The 23,114-nt window shown below is 36.2% G+C and overlaps 1 protein-coding gene and 1 pseudogene across 1 annotated transcript in view; one reads left to right on the top strand and one right to left on the bottom strand.

Annotated features, from left to right (window-relative positions):
• The window catches only part of LOC115424582 (tetratricopeptide repeat protein 30A-like), a 37,743-nt gene extending 30,282 nt beyond the window's left edge, over positions 1-7,461 (top strand). The window contains exons 18-19 of the mRNA XM_030141939.1: positions 1,264-1,393; positions 6,955-7,461. Coding sequence (XP_029997799.1) covers positions 1,264-1,393; positions 6,955-7,091 — 267 coding nt within the window. The 3' untranslated portion in view covers positions 7,092-7,461. The remainder of the gene's footprint in view (positions 1-1,263; positions 1,394-6,954) is intronic.
• Positions 7,462-10,396: 2,935 nt separating this feature from the next.
• On the bottom strand, positions 10,397-22,108 carry LOC115424082 (UPF0764 protein C16orf89 homolog; annotated as a pseudogene).
• Between the last annotated feature and the right edge of the window lie 1,006 nt (positions 22,109-23,114).

The following is a 23,114-nucleotide window of genomic DNA, read 5'->3' as shown; positions in this document are numbered from 1 at the left end:
AGCAGTTTTTTGTGCATTTACAGTTTTGCCACAAAGGTAACCAGATGGTAGTAAATTTGAGGAGGGCATAAGGATTAAACAGAGGAATAAATTCATCAAAAGCATTAAAGTGTCATAAATATGTTTCTTCCTGAGCCAAAACCTCCCTCTGACTCTCACTGGAGTCTTTGACCCGGTCTGCAGCTGAGTCCACTGAACTCCAGCTGACAACACAAGCCGCCACAACCACAACAGTCAGTCCATTCACAGACAAACAGGGAGGCGGACAGGAATGTGAAGGCTGAGACACAGCAGCACAGCAAGGGCTCACAACCGGACCGCAGACTGGTTCAGGAGGACCAAACTGGACCGCAGACTGGTTCAGGAGGACCAAACTGGACCTCAGACTGGTTCAGGAGGACCAAACTGGACCACAGACTGGTTCAGGAGGACCAAACTGGACCTCAGACTGGTTCAGGAGGACCAAACTGGACCGCAGACTGGTTCAGGAGGACCAAACTGGACCGCAGACTGGTTCAGGAGGACCAAACTGGACCGCAGACGGGTTCAGGAGGACCAAACCGGACCGCAGACGGGTTCAGGAGGACCAAACCGGACCGCAGACGGGTTCAGGAGGACCAAACCGGACCGCAGACTGGTTCAGGAGGACCAAAGGAAACGTTCAAATAGAACCGACACACTGGAGTTTAGTGTGGTGGAACAGAGGTGCAACGGCCCCAAAAAATTATCCACTATAAGAAAAAAAAAAGAGAACAGCCCCCAAAAAATTATCCACTATAAGAAAAAAAGAGAACAGCCCAAAAAATTATCCACTATAAGAAAAAAAAGAGAACAGCCCAAAAAATTATCCACTATAAGAAAAAAAGAGAACAGCCCGAAAAATTATCCACTATAAGAAAAAAAAAACATCATCCATCTTTCCAATAATGGGGGCGCTGTTTACCCAAAAGTCTCTTGCTTTAAAATTAAGGCCACCACAAAAAATAAAAGCATAGGCTGAAAATTTTTAAGGCCTTCAGCTAATGTGGCTAATGCTAACGATGTAACCCATGGGAAGTGGAGGTCGGTGCGCTAAAAATAAAGATATTTAAAAATATATAGTGGATAATTTTTTGGGCTGTTGCACCTCTGGGCCACCGTAGTTTAGGCTTTTGGTCAGGGTTTGTTAACATGAAAGGGGTTGTAACGGTGTCATCCTGCAACATGTAACTGAAAGTGTGTGTGTGTGTGTGTGTGTGTGTGTGTGTGTGTGTGTGTGTGTAGCTGGGAACAGACACATGGTTCTATGCCAAGCGCTGTTTCCTGTCTCTGCTGGAGAACATGTCCAAACACTTGGTCATGCTGAGGGACGCCGTGGTCCAGGAGTGTATCCAGTTCCTGGAGCACTGTGAGGGTAAGACACACACACCACACACACACACACACACACACACACCACACACACATACACACACACACACACACACACACACACACACACACACATACACACCTACACACACACACACACACACACATACACACACACACACACACACACACATACACACACACACACACACACACACACATACACACACACATACACACCTACACACACACATAACACACACACACACACACATACACACACACACACACACATACACACACACACACACACACATACACACACACACACATACACACACACACACACATACACACACACACACACACACACATACACACACACACACCCACACACCCACACACATACACACACACACACACATACACACACACACACACACACACACACACATACACACACACACACACACACACACACACACATACACACACACATACACACACACACACACATACACACACACACACACACACACACACACACACACACACACACACACACATACTAAACTGGTCCCATGATGTGACAGACACCTGAAAGGTATCAGTGTGGTTTTTCCAGCCTGTATTTGACAACCAGCGTTTATTTATTCATGTCCACGTCAAGGTTATCGTTAACGAAAACTAACGAAATGACAAAAACTAGAATTGAAAAAACATTTTCATTAACTGAAATAAATAAAAACTAGAATTAAAAGAAAAAATGATAACTAACTGAAACTGTATTGTGTGTTTACAAAACTAACTAAAACGGATAAAAATTCTGGATCAAATTCCCTTCGTTTTCGTTTTCGTCTTTGTCAATGTCGGATTGATACGAAATCGAATTTATTTTGCTCTGTTAGTTTTAGCTAGCGGCACCAGACGACACTTCACAATCCATCACTGGGTTTCCAACACTAACGAAATAATCAAAACTACAATTGAAAAAAAACATTTTTGTTAACTGAAATAAATTAAAACTATAATTAAAAGAAAAAAACAAGGAAAAAAAATCTTGAATTAATAAAAAAAACCCAAACAAACAAACTCTTAAAATAAGCAAAAAATCTTGAATTAAGCAAAACAAAATTTTGAATAAAGTAAAAAAAAAAAAAAAACTTTATTATCGTTAAAGAAAACTAACAAAATGATCAAAACTAGAATTGTAAAAACATTTTCGTTAACTGAAATAAATATAAACTATAATTAAAATAAAAAAATGATAACTAACTGAAACTGTATTGTGTGTTTACTAAACTAACTAAAACAGATACAAATTCTGGATCCAATTCCCTTGGTTTTGGTCTTTGTCAATGTCAGATTGATGTTCAATGGATTTCTTTGTCTCTCTCAGTTTTCTGTGCTGTCTCCATACGACACTTTTTGCTCCGTCACTTGTGTTCACTTGTGGTTTCCAGTCGTCTTCTGGTCCCCACTCTACCTGGAAACATGGAGACTAAAGCAGCAGAGTCCTGTCTGGGATTGATTTGAATAGGAGCACAGAGAAGAAGAGAAAAGAGACCACTGAACTACAACTGAACTACAACTGAACTACAACTAAACTACAACTAAACTACAACTAAACTACAACTGAACTACAACTGAACTACAACTAAACTACAACTGAACTACAACTAAACTACAACTAAACTACAACTGAACTACAACTGAACTACAACTGAACTACAACTAAACTACAACTGAACTACAACTAAACTACAACTAAACTACAACTGAACTAAACTACAACTGAACTACAACTGAACTAAAACTGAACTACAACTGAACTACAACTGAACTACAACTAAACTACAACTGAACTACAACTGAACTACAACTGAACTACAACTAAACTACAACTAAACTACAACTGAACTACAACTAAACTACAACTGAACTAAACTACAACTGAACTACAACTGAACTAAAACTGAACTACAACTGAACTACAACTGAACTACAACTGAACTATAACTGAACTACAACTAAACTACAACTGAACTAAACTACAACTGAACTACAACTAAACTACAACTGAACTACAACTAAACTACAACTAAACTACAACTGAACTACAACTGAACTACAACTGAACTAAACTACAACTAAGCATTTAGAAAAAAAATGAAAACTAACAAAAACTATCAAACCTGCTCTAAAAACGAATTAAAATGAACTGAATTAGAGAAAAAAAGTCCAAACTAAATAAAACTAAACTAGAATGAAAAATCCAAAACTACTGGAACCTTGGTCCACATCACCCTTCACTAAAGTTGGGATGTTGCTAAATAACTTTGTCCTGTGTAGTTCATAAATCAGGGTTCAGGGTTACTTTATTTATACCCGTGGATAGATTTGTTTTGCAAAAAACCTGATTGCATTTGGTTTTCCATTACAAAACACACACTGAACCTGACAGGCAGGTATGTGGGCGAGTGTCAAGACAAGAAAGTGCTCAGTGTTCCACCCTTCACTAATAAGATAACATAAAATAAGATCAAGATAAATAAAAACAAAACACAATAAAACAATAAAAAACATGAGGGAAACACAAACACAAAGTCTCTGGGATAAAAACCAGAGTAGGAACATAAAATAGAAGTCACAATAATAAATAGAGCTAACAAATAGTGTTAAAAGTCCAGTCCCTGATGGAGGACTACGTTACCCAGGATGCATCTGTTTGACTTGCAGTTCTGCTCACTCGTGGTTGCGTATGCTACTTTCATTTTGGTCCGGCAGGACAGCAGCATCCACAGAGCAGAAATTGACATCCTGTCATAATTCTTCTTAATCCTGAATGTATAACCACCGTGTGCGTCCTTAAGATGTAAGTAGAGTATTTTGCATGAAAGGCGTGTTATTTCTGGGGGTTAGATAGTGAAGTTGTACCTGTGGTTTCAGTTGCTAATGCTACCGCTAAGGCCTGCCGCAGTGCTCCTCGTGCGCTCCAAAGTATCTAGTGGATGACTATACTCTGTCAGTAACCTATTATTGACCAGTATTTGTCTTTATTCACTGTTTATTTAGCTCGTGTGGCATCTTTTTACCGTTTAGTTAATCACGCTATTTAAGCCTATGACCGTAATTGGTGTTAGAGTGCCCTCTGTGGGATTCGCCATGCTACTGCCGGTCTGTTTATATGGCATTGAGCATACGTGATGTTAGAGTGCCCTCTGTGGGATTCTTTATGTTACTGCAGGTTTGTTATACTGCATTTCAGTGTAATGTGTAAAGCGCTCTGTTACTGATGTTTATACTGCATTCCAGTGTAATGTGTAAGCGCTTTGTTACTGATACATTTCCTTTGTTCCTTGTCTGTTGCAGATAACCACACACACACACAAACATTCACACACTTACACACATATATCCACCAACTCAATCATTCAACCAATACCTGTACCAGCATCGCTTCCCATGTACCTGCTCCCATTTCTTCAGCCTCATTAAACCTCAGAACTGTATCATTGGAGTTTGTCTGTTCCTTCTGACCGAGGAAGACTCAGTTGAAGAGCAATCCGAATCAACATACATTTAGACACACACCGTATAATACAAATAGGATAAATAAATACAATAAAATAAACTGACACTTCCTTTCAGACTTTGAGGATATTTAACACAAAGAACATGAGAGCGACGATCTGTTTAAATGGTTTTATTGATGAATCGATGGTTGAATGAACATATTACGCAGGCAAATTCTACTCTGTTCACCTTCATACATGACTCTGTTAATGATACTGGAGTTAACTACTGTAGATTAAACAAAATTATCAAAGTAAACACATAACAAACAGGGTTTTACAACAAAAAATAAACCCGTCTCTCTGATGCAGCTAAAACAGGTTACACATTCCCTCTACTCTCCATAAAACGAGTGAAATAAAGGCGTAAATGACATAACGCTGTATGATCCTATCGACTGAATTCATCTGTTTCTGACTTTAAAGCATCTACAGCAGAGTTTGCAGCCATTCAGTATCTACTTTACAGATTTGAATGCAGCACTGACACTGAAAATGGAATTTCATGAGATACCTTAAACTTTATAAATGAACTCTATTTACATATTCACAGATTTTTGGTTTTTAGGTGAGAAGGAGATGGGATTTCAGTATTTAACCCTTTCATGCATACTGGTCACTCCAGTGGTCACTCCAGTGGTCAGTTCTTCTCCAGCTGTTCTCTTGTATATTCATGGGTTTTATTGTTTTAGTTCCAGATCAGCCGACACAGTGGACACTTATGCACCATCCCATAATACACTGACATTCAGACCATTACTGTAACTGTGCTGTTGTAGATAAACCTGATCTAACATGTTTGAGTGGAAATCAGTTCCTTGTTATTAGACTGTAATTAACAACAAAAGTTGTTTTTGTGTTTTTTTGGCATATTATGTCCATGAAGTGAGTAATGACTAGTATTAGAGTACACTACAAACAAAAAGTTAAGGATATTTCTTTTTTTTTTGTCTTTTTTTGTCATTTTTGCCATTTGTCAATAAAACTGTGTCTGGTCATTAAAAAAATGTGTTTCAATTCATTTCACACAAAAAAGTAAAAAGCATTGTGTAAGAATCCCAACTGAAAAAACATAGTCCAAAAATTTAAAATATCCATAACTTTTTGTTTGTAGTGTATGTTAAAATGTGAGAAAACATCAAATGAGCAGCATTTAATGTTTTATTTTATAGTTTTCACTCAGTATGTCAGTAAATACATGTTTCTTTGCTTCAAAAATTAAACACATGGTGTCCAGCTGAGTGGACAGTTTTGCAACTCCATGAAAAATAGCTTCATAAAAAAAATGTAAAAAAAAAAAGTTAATTGCATTGTTTTTTTTAAGGCCCAAAGAGGAATAAAGAAAAAAAATTTGATTAATGTTCTCATAATTCATGCATGAAAGGGTTAATGAGGTTCTTTAGCATCATAACTGGTTATTTTCTTAACTAGTGTTATTACGTCCTATAACATGATGTTATGGGATATTTAAAGTTTATTAGAGATTATTATTAGATCAATGCACAATGTGTAATAACAACCCTCCCTCCACTCCACTTATGTTATTCAATCCGTATTTTATAATTTATATATATATTATATATATATTTTTTATATTTATAACCGTTTGCACTACATCATATCGAACAATATTTGCACTCTCCTTTTAAACACTTTTTTATTCAAATTTATATGACTGTTTTTATGTGTATGTGTATGTCTGTGTATGTTTTTTTTTATGCTGCTAACAACACTGTGAATTTCCCCATTGTGGGATCAATAAAGGAATATCTTATCTTATCTTATCTTAAGTATAAATACATATGTGTCTGGTTTTAACATTATTGTACAAAATGTCAGTATTTGTTAGAATCATCCACCAAGATGTTTATGCAATATCCTGTTTGTCCAGTTGGAGTGTTTTATGTCTGATAACACAACTGAAGGGTATATTTAAGACATAAAAACGACAGAAACTTTACATGAGCACGTTCAGGATCCTTATTTGAACTACTTATTCTCTTATTTTAACATGCGTTCTGCTCCATAGTGTACGGGAAGGAGGTTCCGGCCATCATCGAGCAGCCGCTGGAGGAGAGTCACATTCACATCGGTAAAAACACCGTCACCTACGAGGCTCGGCAGCTCAAAGCCCTGTTCTACGAGGTGATTGGCTGGAACAAGTGACATCATCACTGTGACATCATTCCGTACATGACGGCGAATCAGACCTGGCTCTCACTCTGGACCAGTTTTTGTACTTTTCTTACACTACAGACGTTCTGTTATGAGCCTGACTGGAGCTTTCAGTCTTTGGCTCTGATGGTTTGTTTTTAATCTACGTCAGTGAAGAACATCTGCGTTAACCCTTCAGTCCATGTTATAGTGAACTAACATTTATAGAGCGTTTTCACACTTTGTTTTTATTCTCTGTACATTCATGCAGACCGTCTTCATCTGCCTTAAGATTCTGGCCTGTGTTTATGATCCAAAAATAAATGAAGAAAAAACATTATTTATGGAAAATAAAAATGATATTTTTAGAAATAAAATAGCACAGTTTGTTTCTTTTTTTTTTGATGAAGATGTTTCCTGTCGAGTCGGGACGCTCCGATCCTGCTTTGAACGGCTCATCTCTTATATCACTATCTATTTCATATCTATCTATTATATTACTATCTACTATATTATGTATTAAATACGGTTTATCTCTTCTAGTATTTATGGGCTGTAGTTCACATGTGACCCTCATCTGTTTCTCATCTTCATAGTTCCTGTTTTCTCTTTCTTCAGAGGTGACACCAGCTCCTCTAGTCCACCTTTCCACCTGCCAGAAGCACAACTGTAGAAATTATTCACCACTATTGTCCTCATTTCTATTTTAAGATGCTTCTAATTATCTCCAGACACTAAAAGCCTGAAACCTGACTTGTTAGTGTGTAGACCACACAGAGAACCAGCAGGTGTCAGAACACTGCAGACCACAGCTGGGTCTGAACTGGGCTGATGCTGCCTTCACGTGCTATGGGAATCATGGTAAATACTAAGTACAAACTCAAAAACTGCACATGAACGCCCCCTCACGTCGTATTTTCCACTGAGAACTGGGAAAACATTTTGATCCACAAGCTGCCGTGATGAAATCACTTTTGAACCATGCTTCTGTTAACGTTCTGCTTCTGGTAGCTGATGATTTTGCACATTTATAGCATACACAATTTGTAAAAGAAAAAAAAAGCTATATCCTATGAATTAACACGCTCAAAATTCTTTGACCCAAGTAGCAGGTCACGAGAAATTGTGTGTCAGCCATTATTCATTTTACAACGACAACAAAAATACCTGAACACAACGCATGTGTGATTTCGAATTCACTATGGAAAAGCTCATGTTCCCGATAGCACCTGAAGGCAGCTTTAAACATGGCTCCTACGTCGTCAAAAGGTACGCTAATTGCTAATTGCTAATGCTAATTGCTAATGCTAATTGCTAATGCTAATGTGATAGGTAAAATCCAGAGACTGCATTTCCCAAAAGAATCATATTTTAACCTTTAACTTACAATCTTTTGTCACGAATAATGATGTGAATAATTTGATAATGTGACGATATGGAACCTGCAGGATGCTAACGGGATATTTTGGGTCTAATACCAGTTTTTAATGCGTAGACTGATGCACAGTCACTTTACTCATTGTTAGCTAGGCTATGTGGCTAACTTAGCCTCATAGCAGAATTACCATTAAAGTCATAGTTTTGGCCAAATTGTGATATCTGCATAACTTTACTCTCCAAATACTGCTGTTTAAGTTTATGCAGTTTTCTAAAATAGGACTTTTTTTTTTTGTGCAATTATGCTTTGAGGCTAACATTAATTGGTCTTGCGTGACATTCTTTTGTCACTGATAATATACATTTATTCTAATAAGTCATGCAAAGTCTACTGCGGATATGAAGGTTATACTGGCAAGATATTAGTTAAAAAGAATGCACAAAAAAATTCACCTCCAATGCATTAAAAAAAAATACATTCCTCCAAATAACTGAACACACTGACTGCTGACCTGTGGAAGGAGGAATTAAAACAGTCAGGTTAGTCATAAACTGTCGGTGTTTTCTGCCCAAAAACTGATCATATTTAGTTTTAGATTACACCATCCTTCACAGAAAGAGAAGTGGAAGGTCTGTAGTTTGTGTGGAAAGTGAAAAGAACATTCTTGTTTTTGTCACATCACAACAGTTACAGAAAAAGTAATAATAACTGGAGAATAAAAATACAGTATATGGACAAAAGTATGTGGACATGTTGCATTCAGGTGTTTCTTTTCTAACTGGGGTCTGGGATACAAAACAGTAATGACTAATGTTATAATATAGTTTTACATTGTGATAAATGTCATTGTATTGTTTAATTTGGTTTAAATTATTATCTTTGTTTCCAAATTGTGTCAGATGGTTTTGACTGAATTTCTGTCAACATTGATTTTTTTTTTTTTTTTCATCCATGGCTACGATTTTAAATGTCCTACTTCTAAATTTAAATTTTCGTGCTCTGACTATATAATAATTTTCTACCACAACAAACCATCTACTTTCTTCACATTTCACTTAAGAGGAATAATCCCCCATTAAACTTAAGGAAATATTGATGTTTTTATCTTAAGTCATCATGAATGTTACAGCTGTAGACATGATGTGTCCCAATACTTTTGTCCATATAGTTTATAAACATCAACATTAAAAAAAAAAAAAAAAAAAAAAAGATAACAATTCAAACCAAACTAACCAATGTAATGATATTTATCCCAATATAAAACTATATTCTGACATTTGTCATTATTGTTTCGTATCCCAGACCCCGGTTAGAATTGATTTTGTTCTTTTTTTTTTTTTTTTATCCATGACTATGATTTTAAATGTTCTACCTCTAAATTTCTAAAAATATTTTTTGCACTCTGTAAATAATAATTTTCTTCCACAACTAACTGTCTACTGTGTTCACATCTCATTGAGGGAGAAAAATTTCCCATTAAACTTGGAGGAAATATTGATGTTTTTATCTCAAATCATCATGAACAGGACATACAGCTGTAGACATGATGTGTCCCAATATTTTGTCTATATAGTTTATGAACATCAACAAATATTTAAGACAGATAACAATTTAAACAAAACTAACCAATGCAATGATATTTATCCCAATATAAAACTATATTATAACATTTGTCATTAGTATTTTGTATCCCAGACTCCTGTTAGAAAGAAAACACCTGAATGCAACGTGTCCCCAATACTTTTGTCCATATAGTGTATAATGCAGATGTCAGAGGAGCCAGAAATCCACTGCTACTGACCTGAATGATTGGAGTTTCCCCTACATGTGGAATCTGTCGACTGAATTCAGAACTTGTCGAAGCTACAAAGTCTAACACAAAACAGAAGTAGGTGTAAAATAATCCAGTCCTGGGGTTTGTGCAGAAACCTCGAACGCGTCAGGAGTCGTCTCCATCTACCTGATCATCTGTGGTTGTCGTGTAGAACATGGACCTGGCGGGGTGGCGTTCAGGACAGCGGCCCTTTGGTGAGTCCTGTTCTGTCAGGTAGTAGTTCAGGTATCCGCCCAGAGCGCCCACCGCCACCGCCGTCATGTGACTGGAGGCAGCCGTCTGTCAATCAACACACAGGAACATAAAACAACCAAGGTGTGAATCCATGTTGAGACACGTTATGTCATAAATTCCCATTATGTAATAAAAGTTCAAACTGGAATAAGAATGTCACGTCATCTTGTAATAAAGCCGCATTATGTAATAAACTGACACATTTTGTAATAAACTACCTCAGTGCATTATGTAGTAAGTTATTACATTTGAGAAATTTATGACAAAATGCACTTGACACATTTGTATTTTTTTTAAAAAATGTAATAACATGGTTCATTATGTAATAACAATCCAAATTAATATAATTTCAGAGCAATTTAGAAGAAATTAGTCACAGGAGCTCCAGGTAATGGAATCAGAACTGTAACCACAGTTTAAAGGTGAAAATAAAAATGTGTCAAGTGCATTTTGTGATCGTGTCATGTATCTTTCATTCACATGTGGGTGTTTCTCATTTTTCATGGAACTAAATGACTAAAACTAAATAGGGCTGTAAGAAAATATCGGTTCTGCAATATATTGTGATATTTCGTTTCACAATACTGTATCGATATTAAAAAGTACTGTATGGATATTTGTAGGTGTTTATTCAAATGCAGATATTGTGGAGGTTCATTTTAGTTTTGACTTATTGTTTATATCTTATTTATTCTTATTTCACACTCTTTTATTCAATAATGTTGGTTCCTTTGTTTGGATTGAACTCAAATCCTGTTCTGATGTTAGTTGTGAACTAATAGAATCTGAACATTTGAACAGGATCTGAAACTGGAATGTCTGTAAAACAGAATTCAGTTTGAACACAGTTGGAACATTTGCTGATAGAACATTAGATCCTGTTGGAATAAAATACAAATGTGTTTAGGATTTGTGCAGATTTATGATGGAATTCAATTCTTCCAGGAAATAATCATTTTAAAAAAAAGAAACAAAACCAATAAAAAATTGCCTTTTTAACAGTATGATGATATATCGTATTGTGATCCTAGTGTTGTGATTTGTATCGTGTTGCCAGATTGTTGCTGATCCACAGCCCCTTGTACTAAATGTACTGAATATTAACTGTGTATGTCACACCACAGGTCCTGTATTTTATGACCAGGCTGTAAAATTCTACAGAAGGACGGTGGTTTCCAGCTCAACTATCAGGATCATCCAGTCGGTTCTGATTCCACAGCTCAGGTATATTTCTCTCTCTTGTAAAATGAGACGTATCAAAAACATGCTGGTTCACTGTGGAGTGATGAGGAGGAGCAGTGGATCACTTTACGGCTGACCTCAAAACAACACTGACTCTAAGTGAGTGAGTCGACCTGGCAGGATCTTCTCCCTCCTCTTCACTCTGCGGTGAGGCTGCAGCTGCTCCAGTAACTCGTCTCCGATGATCTGAGAGATGATGCTCTCTGAGGATGACAACAAGTCTGTTAGAGCTGAAAACGTACAAGTAGAAGCAGAAAGTCAACAGGAGACTTTTAGAACGATACGGGACAAAGACTGTGTTACTGAGTACAGATGAGACAGAGGATTCAAGACGTTTACTGTCATGTGCACAAAGAACTGAGCAATGGAATTTTTACTGTGAGTTCCCTCACATGACTAACGTAAACAGTTAAGATAAACTACTCTTACTCTTTTTTTTATAATACTCTATTTTACAAATGTGTATTTGAGCTTGTATGTGCAATAACGGTTTCTTATATGTTTTAGCTGTGTTTATGTTTTCTATCTGTCTTTTTTCTCATACTCTTCCTTTCTCTAACTCCTTTTCTGACTCAGGGAAATGCACAAGAATTCCACTGTACCTATACTGCTATGTATCTGTGCAAATGGCAAATAAGTCTATTCTATTCTAACTAAAATGAAATAACTAATAAACTGTACACTAAGCAAGGAAAACTAAATAGATAAAATAAAATGAAGTGTACTCTGCAAAAGGAAGTGTATCAAGGTGCAAAAAAAAGACAAAATACTATCAGCGGTAAGACGGTGAGTGCAAATATTATTACTGTAGTGCAAATATGCAAAGAAATAGAAGACAAATGTATGTATATAAACACAATCCTGTTGTCAGACAAAAGAAATAACTAATGCTTAAAGGGGTTCTCTGTAAAATACTATAATGACCTATAAAAAATGACAACTCCAAATTTTTCCTCTTTATTTTAGTGTAAAAAAAGTAGAATTACATTAAAATATTTACATTTACAAACTATCCTTAAACAAAAATGTGAAAAACCTGAACTAATATGAACAACCTGAAATGTTTTAACCCATAAAGACCCAAACCACCTACTGAAATAAACTGTTTAATACCTGCTGATGCACTAATCCTATCAATACATGGAAATAATTGGTGTAAAATACAGTTCTTCATCTTTTCGTGGTCATCAGACATGACCCATTTGGACATTCAGAGGCTCCGTAGTTACCATGGAAACACTGTCATCTTCTCCAACATTGATTCCCCAGTCAAACCCATGGAGTTGGATCAGTGCCAGTGGACGAACACACTGGGTCATGTTCAGATAATGACAGATTCAACTGCAAATGTCACTGTTTCTGCAGTTTATTCTTTTTTCAAATATAATATCCCTCAACTTTAATCTGAGCTTTAATGAACATCTACATGATCAATGAATTAAATACAGGAAAATACATGATTTATACTGATAAAATAACACTGGTCAACAACAAATGTATGTTTCAGTTTTTGAGCTGATTTAGGATCAGTTTGGTGCTGAATCCAAAAATCACATTAATTTTGCTCAATCAGGTCAACTTTCTGAACTCTGCTCCATATTGGCTTTTTGAACATTTTGCTTACAATTTATGGGCATTTTCACATCATATGATACAAAATTCTTTCATATTTCTTGCAATAAACGAGTTCTGGAGATTTGACTTTTGCCCAATTTATGATGAATGTTTTTTTAATATTACAGGTGAATGAAATGGCTTCGACTAGAAGATCTGGCCAAAATAAGCCTGACGTATTCTGCTACATCTGCGCTGAATACACCATTGGACCTAACAGGAATCCTGTTAGAAAAGGATTTTTTTCTCTTCAAACCTATTTTGGGTGAGAACTATATAAAAAATCAACCGATAAAGTCACAAACATGTAAGCAATTTTGTGAGAAGATCAATTTTTCAAAATCAAATTAGCAAAAAAACCTGACCTGACTGAGAAAAACAGATGTCATTTTTGGATTTAGCGCTGCAACATGGTCCTGATTCAGCTGAAAAAACCTGGACAACTTACAAAAAACATTTTTTGTGATCCAGTGTAATAAATACAGAGGATAATATTTTAAATAAATGGTGATAAATCACTTAAGACACATTGGATACTGATGTAAAAGTAGTGCTGGGTTTTTTTCTGGGTTAAGAGAAGGAATTGTAGTTTGACTAATATTCTGCCTTTTACTAAACGTGTGTGATTGTAGATCCACTGTCATCTGTAAATTCTAATGCACAGGACGAACTGAAACGTCTTAAAACTGCACTTCAACTGCAATTTCAGGTTCATGTTTTTTTCATTTTATTCACATTTTTTTTAAAGGATAATTTCGAGATGTAAACATATTTTGCAGTATTTGACTTTTTTCACTCAGAAACAGAGAAAACTGTAGAGTGTCAATCTTTCCAGGTTATTCTGTTATTATTCTACTGTTGTGGTCCACTTTAGCTCATATGGTCTGAATGTGGAACCTGAACTGACATGAGTTTAACCCTGAACCCCACAGCGTCAGTGGAACGTCAGAGGTAAAAACTCAAATCCTGCGCTTCGCTCACTCACTGTCTCGGCGAAAACAGCCAAGTTCCTCGTCTGGAGACGCAGGATGTGATGCAGCAATCAGCTTTGTAGAAGTCGGAGAAACCGGCCAATCCGCACGATGAGGACTGAACAGAACACACACACACACACCCAGTCCCGTCACACACACATTTAGGAGGGGGTTTATCTGTCATTAACGAGTCGTTCAGCTTCACATCCTGACGAGTATGTGTTTGACCCTGAGGGTTCTGTTACTACAGCACTGTTGACCATTTTATTGATTATTGGGTTTTTGTTAATTTCTTGGCTTTTTTGTTCTTTTTGTTCATTCTCTTGGTTATTTTCCCCTTTTTGTTAATTGATTGAGTTATTTTGTTAATTTTGTTGATTCAGTCTTTATTCTTCCTCCTCATTTCTTTACAGGCATTGTTTGTTTTTTCATTTCCTTGATTATTTTTCTTTTTGTTCATTTCCTTACATTATTTTGGAGTTTTTTGTTGTTTTCTTGGTTGTTTTCCTTTTTGTTCATTTTTGATGTTTTTCTTTTGTTGTTTTCTGGTTTTGTTTTGTTTTGTTCATGTTATTGATTATTTTGTGAGGTTTTAGTCATGTTCTTGGCTAGTTTTGCTTTCTGCTCATTTTCTTGATTATTTTGGGGTTTTTCTTTCATTTTCATGATTATTTTGTTAATTTTGCTGATTCAGTCGTACTCTCCATAGCATTTCTTTCATTTGTTCTTCAGCTCGGGTTAATTTCCTTTTTGGTTCATTTCTTGATTATTCCTCCTTATCCTTATCATCTCTTTTACATTTATTGTTTTGTTCATTTTTGTGATGAGTTTTTCCCCCCTTCATTTTCTTGTTTTTTGTTCATGTTATTGATTATTTTGAGAGCTTTGTTAATTTTCTTGGCTATTTTTTGCTTTCGTTCATTTTTCTTGATTATTTAGTTAATTTTGTCTGATTCAGTCTTGATTCTTTCATATTATGTATTTTATTTTTTCTTAATCTCTTGGTTGTTTTTCCTTATGTCATTTTCTTGACTAGTTTTGTTAGTTTATATCCATTTGTTGATTCAGTCTTTATTCTTCATATTATCTCTTTAAATGTGTTAATTTTTGGTCATTTTCGTGAATATTTTGCTCAGTTTTATACATTTTCTGATTATTTATGTACAACAGGTAAATTTAGATCACAACCACAATAAACAGCAGTTTCAAGCCAATGTTTGCATATTGTTAGTCACATAATGTATCTTCACTTTAAAAAAAAAAACTAACTTTACTTAAATCTGGGCTTTTTTATGAGTTTTACGCTTTGGAAAATGGCTTAAGAACTCTTAGAGGTGAGGATTTTTTGTTAATTTTCTTGTTTCTTTTTTGGGGTTTTTTGTTCATTCTCTTGGTTATTTTTCCCTTTTTGTTCGTTTTATGGATTAGTTTGTTAATTTGTTGATTCAGTCTTTATTCTTCCTCATTATTTCTTTACATGTGGGTTTGTTTGTTTTTTTTATTTTCTTAATTTTTTTCCTTTTTGTTCATTTCTTAATTATTTGGGGCTTTTTTTGTTGGTTTTCTTGGTTGTTTTCCTTTTTGTTCATTTTATTGTTTTTTTTTTGTGTTTTCCTTTTTGTTTTTTGTTTTTTTTTGCTCATGTTATTGATTATTTTGTGAGGTTTTTAGTCATATTTTTACTTTTGCTTTCTGTTCATTTTCTTGATTTTTTTCCTTTCTGTTCTTTGCTTTAATTATTTGGGCTTTTTTTTGTTGGTTTTTCTTGGTCGTTTTTCCTTTTTTGTTCATTTTATTGATGTTTTTTTTGTTTGTTTTCTGGTTTTGTTTTTGTTTTGTTCATGTTATTGATTATTTTTTGTGAGGTTTTTAGTCATTTCACAGTTTTTTACAAACCAAAAGCTCAAACCCAGTAAAGTGATGGCTGAGTTTTGGTGTGCGACTCACTGTTCTCGATGAAGATGTCGACCGTCTGCTCGGTTAAACCGTCTCTGATGATGTCCAGGTTGGTCTTCATCATGTTGGAGCAGGAAGATCTTCTCGTAGCTGCGTTCGGTCATGTTGGCCCGGGACGGTCGAGTGTCTCCTTTCAGCAGGTTGGAGGCAGCCTTTCTGGAAGAAAAAGACGCAACTGATCACAGGTCAGCTGATCACAGGAGCCAGGAAAGAAGGGTTTGGAGCAGGGCTGTCAGACTCATTTCAGTTTGATCTGCAGTGGGCCGGACCAGTCAAAGAATAACAGTGAAAAAAGTCCATTACATTCTGATCAGGTTTACGTCGACAAAGTTTCCTTAAAAATCTGAATACGTGAACAACTTTAATAGTCTTAAGAAAAACAAGTGCTATTTTAACAATATTCTGCCTCAGTTTATCAGTTTATCATTTACACATGCATTACAGTCGCACAAACATTTAGAAACAGGCAGAATATTGGTCAAAATTAAATTTACTTTTCTTAACACATTTCCATTTGTTCATATTTCTGCAGGTTTTCACATTTTTTGTAAAAGCATAGTTTGTAAATGTAAACATTTTCATGTAATTTTACTTTTTTTATACACAAAATAAAGAAAAATTTTCAGTTTTCATTACTTCTAGGATATTATGACAGTATTTTACTGGTCTGACTCATTTTTTGTAAAAGCATAGTTTGTAAATGTGAATATTTTCATGTAATTTTACTTTTTTTACACCAAAAAACAAAGAAAATTTGGGGTTGTCATTATTTTATAGGTTATTTCTGATAATATTTGACTGGTTCTGACCCAGTTTTAAATCTAATTGGACTGTATGTGTCTGTATGTGGAACCTGAATTAAAATGATTTTGACTCCATTGATTGTTAATATCTTCAGTGTAATTTTTGCATTTCACAAAGTTCATCCCAGGGCCGTATCAGACCCTTAGTGGGACCGGATTTGACCCCCGGGACACATGTTTGGACACTGCGGTTTGGAGGGTCCGCTGAACATCTCACCATTTCCCGATCATGAAGTAGAGCAGCTGGTGGGACAAGGAGTAGTGAGGGCATCCGAAGCGGGTCATGGTGTCCCTGCAGGGTTGGTGACGAGTGCAGGGGGTCCCGTTCATCTTCCTGCTCAAGAGAGGTGAAGTTTACACACAAAGTAGACCAACGTTCCCTCAGATGAAGTCTAATACATGACCTTGACCCTACGTGACCCTGACCATGTACAACAAGGAGGTCAGATTCATGTGAGTTCAGGGACCACAAACAACAATAGGATCTCAAACAGGGAAATAATAACAGAATAACAGGTTGTGCAATGTTTGTCTGTTGTTGTCATGGTATGTTTCTTATTGCCTATTATTATTACTATTACATATTTATATCACTTATTACTTTATATAACATTGTTATGACTACTATTACTATTATCACTGTTTTAGAATTTTTATCCTATTAAACTATGCATATACATACTGTGTGTATTATATTAAAACATGACATACTTTTTAATATTTTACTTTATTACTTATTTATACTTATTTATTATTATTACTACTTTACTGGTTATCATTTCTTCTAGTATGGTTCTACTGTACAATTCCCTGCTTTTTCACTGCTGTTATTATAGTTATTGCTATTTAATATTTTCTTGTAATATTTCTTATATCTGTACATTCATTGTTGTGCTGCTACGGAATGTTAATTTCCTGAGGGCTCTGCTCAAGGGATCATGAAGTTCTATCTAATCTAATCTAATCTAATCTATAAATAATGACAACTTTGAATATTTATATTTGCTTAGTGCAAATTGTGAATGAAAATTTACCTCCTACACGCTATCTTTTTCACACCACAAAATTAATAACATGGAAATAAACTGACATTTCTTAAGAAAAAGTTCATTTTTAACAATATTCTGCCCTCAACTCATCATTTTCACATGTGCATTAGGACTTACAGATCACAGGGGATCTACAAAAACAATAACACTTTAGTAACAGACAGAATATTGATAAAAGTTTAGAGTTTGGGGGAAAAAAAATCTTTTTTTTTTTTTTTTAAGAGTTTGGAGCTAAATTGAGTTCAACATGTTTGACTGTTACATAGCCTATTTCTGTCATTTCTGCACTTTCCAAATCCCATCCCTCATACAAGACGTATTTTCACAGATGTTGTCCTTAACCTTTACATCAGGGGTGTCAAACGAAACCATCAAATGTTCCAATATCGGTCCACAAGCCTTATGTTTGACACCCCTTAATGCACAGGTGTCAAACATGCGTCCCGGGGGGCCAAACCTGGCCCACCAAAGGTTCCGTTCCGGCCCTGCAGGATGAAAGTGCATAACTGAACCTGAACAGTCCAGGTTGAACAAATCCTTTTGGTTCAGGTTCCCACATACAGACCATGTGATCCACAGTCAGAAGAAACAACACAATAAACCAGAAAGAACGACAAACACACATTTACTGGGAAAAAAATTATGTGAAAAAATTTAAGTGAAAAAAAATCACCATGACACTGGTGAAAATATTTACATTTACAAAACTATTCTTTCACAATAAAATGCAAATAAATACAGAAATAAAAACAAAGATGCAAAATCTGAAATGTGCAGTTTGAACAATCTTCTGCCTGTTCCTAACTGTTATGGAACACTGTGTGTAAATGTACGTGTAGAAATAGAAGTCCAGGCAGAAGAGTGTTTCAAATTGCACTAATTTTTCAAATGAAATTTCATTTTTTTCAGGTTTTTCACATCTATTTTGTAAATGTAAATATTTTCATAATTTAATTGGAGGGTTTTTTTGGACTAAAACAAACAGAAACATTTGGATTTGTCATTATTTCTAGGTTCTTCATTCATTATTTTACTGGTCCTGGCCCGCTGCAGATCAACTGGGGCTGCATATGGAACTGAACCAAAATGAGTTGGACAGAACTGCCTTAGGTGAGGAAAACAGTGTGTTGAGTTGGTCTTGTGTTTCAGATTAAAGCTCCTGCTCTTGTGTCCGTTGTGTCGCTGTGTGTTTCGTACCAGGTTCCCAACAGCAGAGTCAGGCATTTGTCGCTGAGCTGCTCGTCGTAACACTCGGTGGTCATGGTGGACGGGTAGACCAGACTGGGATCTGTGGAGCTCCAGCCATGAGGGATGAGCCAGAAGTCCAGGACAGCAGGGGCTCGAACTCTGAGCCACCCACAGCGAAAGGAACAGCCAGAGGAAAACACAGATGACGGCAGGAGCAGTGAGTTTATGTTCTGCTGCCTCGTACTTCTGCACCTGGACGTCTGTCAGAGACTCTGTTCTCACCTGAGTTTATGGCGTTTTTGGGTTTTTTTATTCTTTGTTTAGTTGGAAAAGCACATGTAACAAAACTTCTCTTACAGGTACAGTTTCAGTTTCTACACGTCAAATGAAAAAATGCTCATCCAAGATTTTTGTCATATATAGAACAAATAAAATAAAGAAAGAAAGAAAAGTGGGCAGGAGGAGGGGGCTGGCTCCACTACTTCACCAATAAGATGAGACACTTTAAGGTGTGTGTGTTTACGTCAGTCCAAACAGAAAGGTTTCACATGTAAAAGTATCACATCATCCATGGATTCATTTCACACCCACCTCCAAATGTAACAGAGTGTGTCCATTTTGACCAAACAGTGAGAATTTATGTCGTTTTATTGTTCTGTTGTTTTATTGAAAGTCTTTTAAACCTTTTCTTTTTTATAATAATGGGCTATCTATCTATCTATCTATCTATCTATCTATCTATCTATCTATCTATCTATCTATCTATCTATCTATCTATCTATCTATCTATCTATCTATCTATCTATCTATCTATCTATCTAATAGCTCAGGTGTTTTCCTCTGTAGAGGCTGGAACAGCACATGCTTTGAATGGCAGACGGTGCCACCCCACATGCATGCTGGGAGTTGGAGTCTCACCTCTGTAGTACTTGGGGTCGTTCTGCTGCAGAGCCACCACGGCCTTATCAAAGCTTTGGTCCAAACGTTTGACCAGCGACACGGCGGTGGTCCTCTGAGCCCAGCTGACCGGGTCAGTGTGAGGCCACGTCCGAATGGCTTCCTTCAGTTCAGCTGAGACCACAACACCCCCAGGATACACAAACAAACAAACAAACAAACCACAAACAAACAAATGACCATACAAGGAACTGCACAGTTCATGTTCTTTCTTATTTATTTTGCTCATTTTTGTTGATTTTCTTGATTATTTTATTTAATTTTTGTAAATTTTCCTGATTCTTTTGGTCCTTTCTGTTTGTTTTCAACCATTTTTTTTCTTGATTATTTTCCTCCTTACTTTCTTCATTTTTGTCATTTTGCCTATTTATTAAACACTATTCACATTCCTGATTGTGCTCTTTTATGTTATTTCTTGATTTTTTTTTCAGGTTATGTTTCCTTTTCCTTAATTTTCTTGATTACTTTTTCAACTTGTGTATTTTCTTGATAATTTTCTTCATTTTTGTCCTTTTTCTTGTTTATTCTGTTCTTTTTTGCTTGGTTTGTAAAATTGCTTGATTGTTTTGTTCATTTTCTTTCTCTTCTGTTTGTGTTGATCTAATCATTTTTCTCCCATATCTTCTCCTTTACATGTAAACAGAAATACGAACTGATATGTGCATTTCTTTTCAGTAAAGTTCATTTGTATGAGTTTGTAACTAAACTGTGCAGGAGTTGAATGGACTAGTTCTAGGTGTAGTTTCTAAATGTCTTCTGATAGACTCAGGTCTGAGTCCTTTTCATGGACAAATGAGACGGTGCTTAATGTAGACAATATGAAAATATCTTGCTAGAACTTACTTTAACTAAATATTAAACTTGACACAACATGAGAAGCATCTATTATAATAAAATCTTAAATCTTAAAAATCAATGACAACATTATCCTGTGTTTTTCTGGCTGCAGTGTGTTTCCATATGAACAAATACTAAACTGAGGTGTGTGTTATTGTCAATGAAAACTACTGTGTTTGTTTTTGTTTAATTTTCTTTCAGTTTTCTTCAGTAGAATATGTGAAGTACAGATGGGATAATCAGCTCCAACTTCAGCCTCCATCTCTTGGTGCACTGTTCTTTGTTTACCTTTTATTAAATGCCTCATTGTTCATTTGTCTCAGTTTCTGGTTTGTAAAACTGTTAATAATAATAAAGATCCAAATGACCTGCTGCTGAAATGGGAACTGAAGCAGTCGTGAGCGCTGTGACTGAATATATCTGGAGGTTTTTTCTTATATAAGTCTGCTCAGTTCCCATGCCCTCCAGGCTCCTGCAGCTGTTCTGCAGATGTTTGTCCTGCAGACTCCTCCTCCTTCCTTCCTTCCTTCCTTCCTTCCTTCCTTCCTTCCTTCCTTCCTTCCTTCCTTCCTGCCTTCCTTCCTTCCTGCCTTCCTTCCTTCCTTCCTTCCTTCCTTCCTTCCTTCCTGCCTTCCTTCCTTCCTTCCTTCAGTGTGTTGTGGACCTACCCTGCAGCATGAGGAAGCCGACCACCCCGTCCAGGTTGATGTGCTCATGTTGCCGCTCCAGGAACACGGCTCCCCGGGACAGGCTGTTCAGGATGTCATCGATCACCTCCGCCTCGGCCCCGTTCACCGCGGCCAGCAGAGCCAGCACCGCGGCCACCTGCAGCCCCAGCGTCCGCATGTTCCGTCTGGATCCGCTGTTCGGTCCGCTCCGGAGGCTCCGGGACGGTTCAGTCCTGCGGAGGGGGGAGAGGAGCAGCTGCGTCTGCGGGGGAGGAAGGGGGGAGGCCGGGGGAGACACAGCACGTCAGAGGGGACCCGGTTACGAAAGCCATCTTAAAGAAGCAAAAATCACACCGAATTTTCATTTATAAGACATTTAATAACGTGTGTTTACGCTCCAACACCCACCAGCAAATGCATGTGTGTTCATACTGGACTTAATAAGTTTTATTCTTCTAATTATCTCTTTTACATCAGATGTTTTCTTTTTTTTTTTTTCTTTATCCCTCTGGTATCCCATCCAGCAAGGCCCTTACTAAACACCAAGTGTGCCTTTTTGGCAAAAAATTTTCATGCAGTTTGTTTTTAATTCTTTTACACTTTTTTCTATTTCATCAACTTGAACCGTAAATAAAAATACCAAATACTCAATAATTGTCACATTCTTTAACCATTTAAATGCTGTGTTTGTAATGGAAACAAACCATTTTTTGGATGCAAAAAACAATTTTTTTTTTTTTTTTCAATATACTCCATAAAAAGTGGATCACATATTAGATTTTTTTCATCCTGGCATATGTCAGTGATTAACTCCAACATTGGTTAATTTACATTATTATTTTTGGTGCTAGGTCAAATGTTAAAAAATACTAGCATCTGTCACCAAGTGTGCATAAAATGCACACCTATAAATCCAACTATTAAATATTATATACTGATTTATTTTTCTGCTCTAATTTGATTTTATTTTTGTAAATCCAGCTCAGTCCTAATCATACAGATCAAATGTTAGAATTAGTGCGTTTTCTGCACACTTGGCAGACAGATGATAGTCTGGTCATTTTCTTTTGTTTACAATGTGCACATTTGAGTTGGTGGACAGAATTTTGAATCATGCAAAATGAAGAACTTTTGAATTCTAACCTTATTTAAACTGTGAAAAGTAATATGAAGTTTTTTAAAACGAAGTGCAAAGTGTGTGTAAAAGGCGCACCCGGATACCAGAGGGTTAAATTATTTCTCTGGTTGTAACATGATGAGTTTCTCTGCTGTAAAGTTAAGCTGACACAAGCACAACACCA

Source organism: Sphaeramia orbicularis, chromosome 8, assembly GCF_902148855.1.
Source record: "Sphaeramia orbicularis chromosome 8, fSphaOr1.1, whole genome shotgun sequence".
NCBI classification, from domain to species: Eukaryota; Metazoa; Chordata; class Actinopteri; order Kurtiformes; family Apogonidae; genus Sphaeramia; species Sphaeramia orbicularis.
The sequence above is the reverse complement of the archived record's forward strand: the minus strand, read 5'-3'. Positions and strand labels throughout refer to the sequence as shown.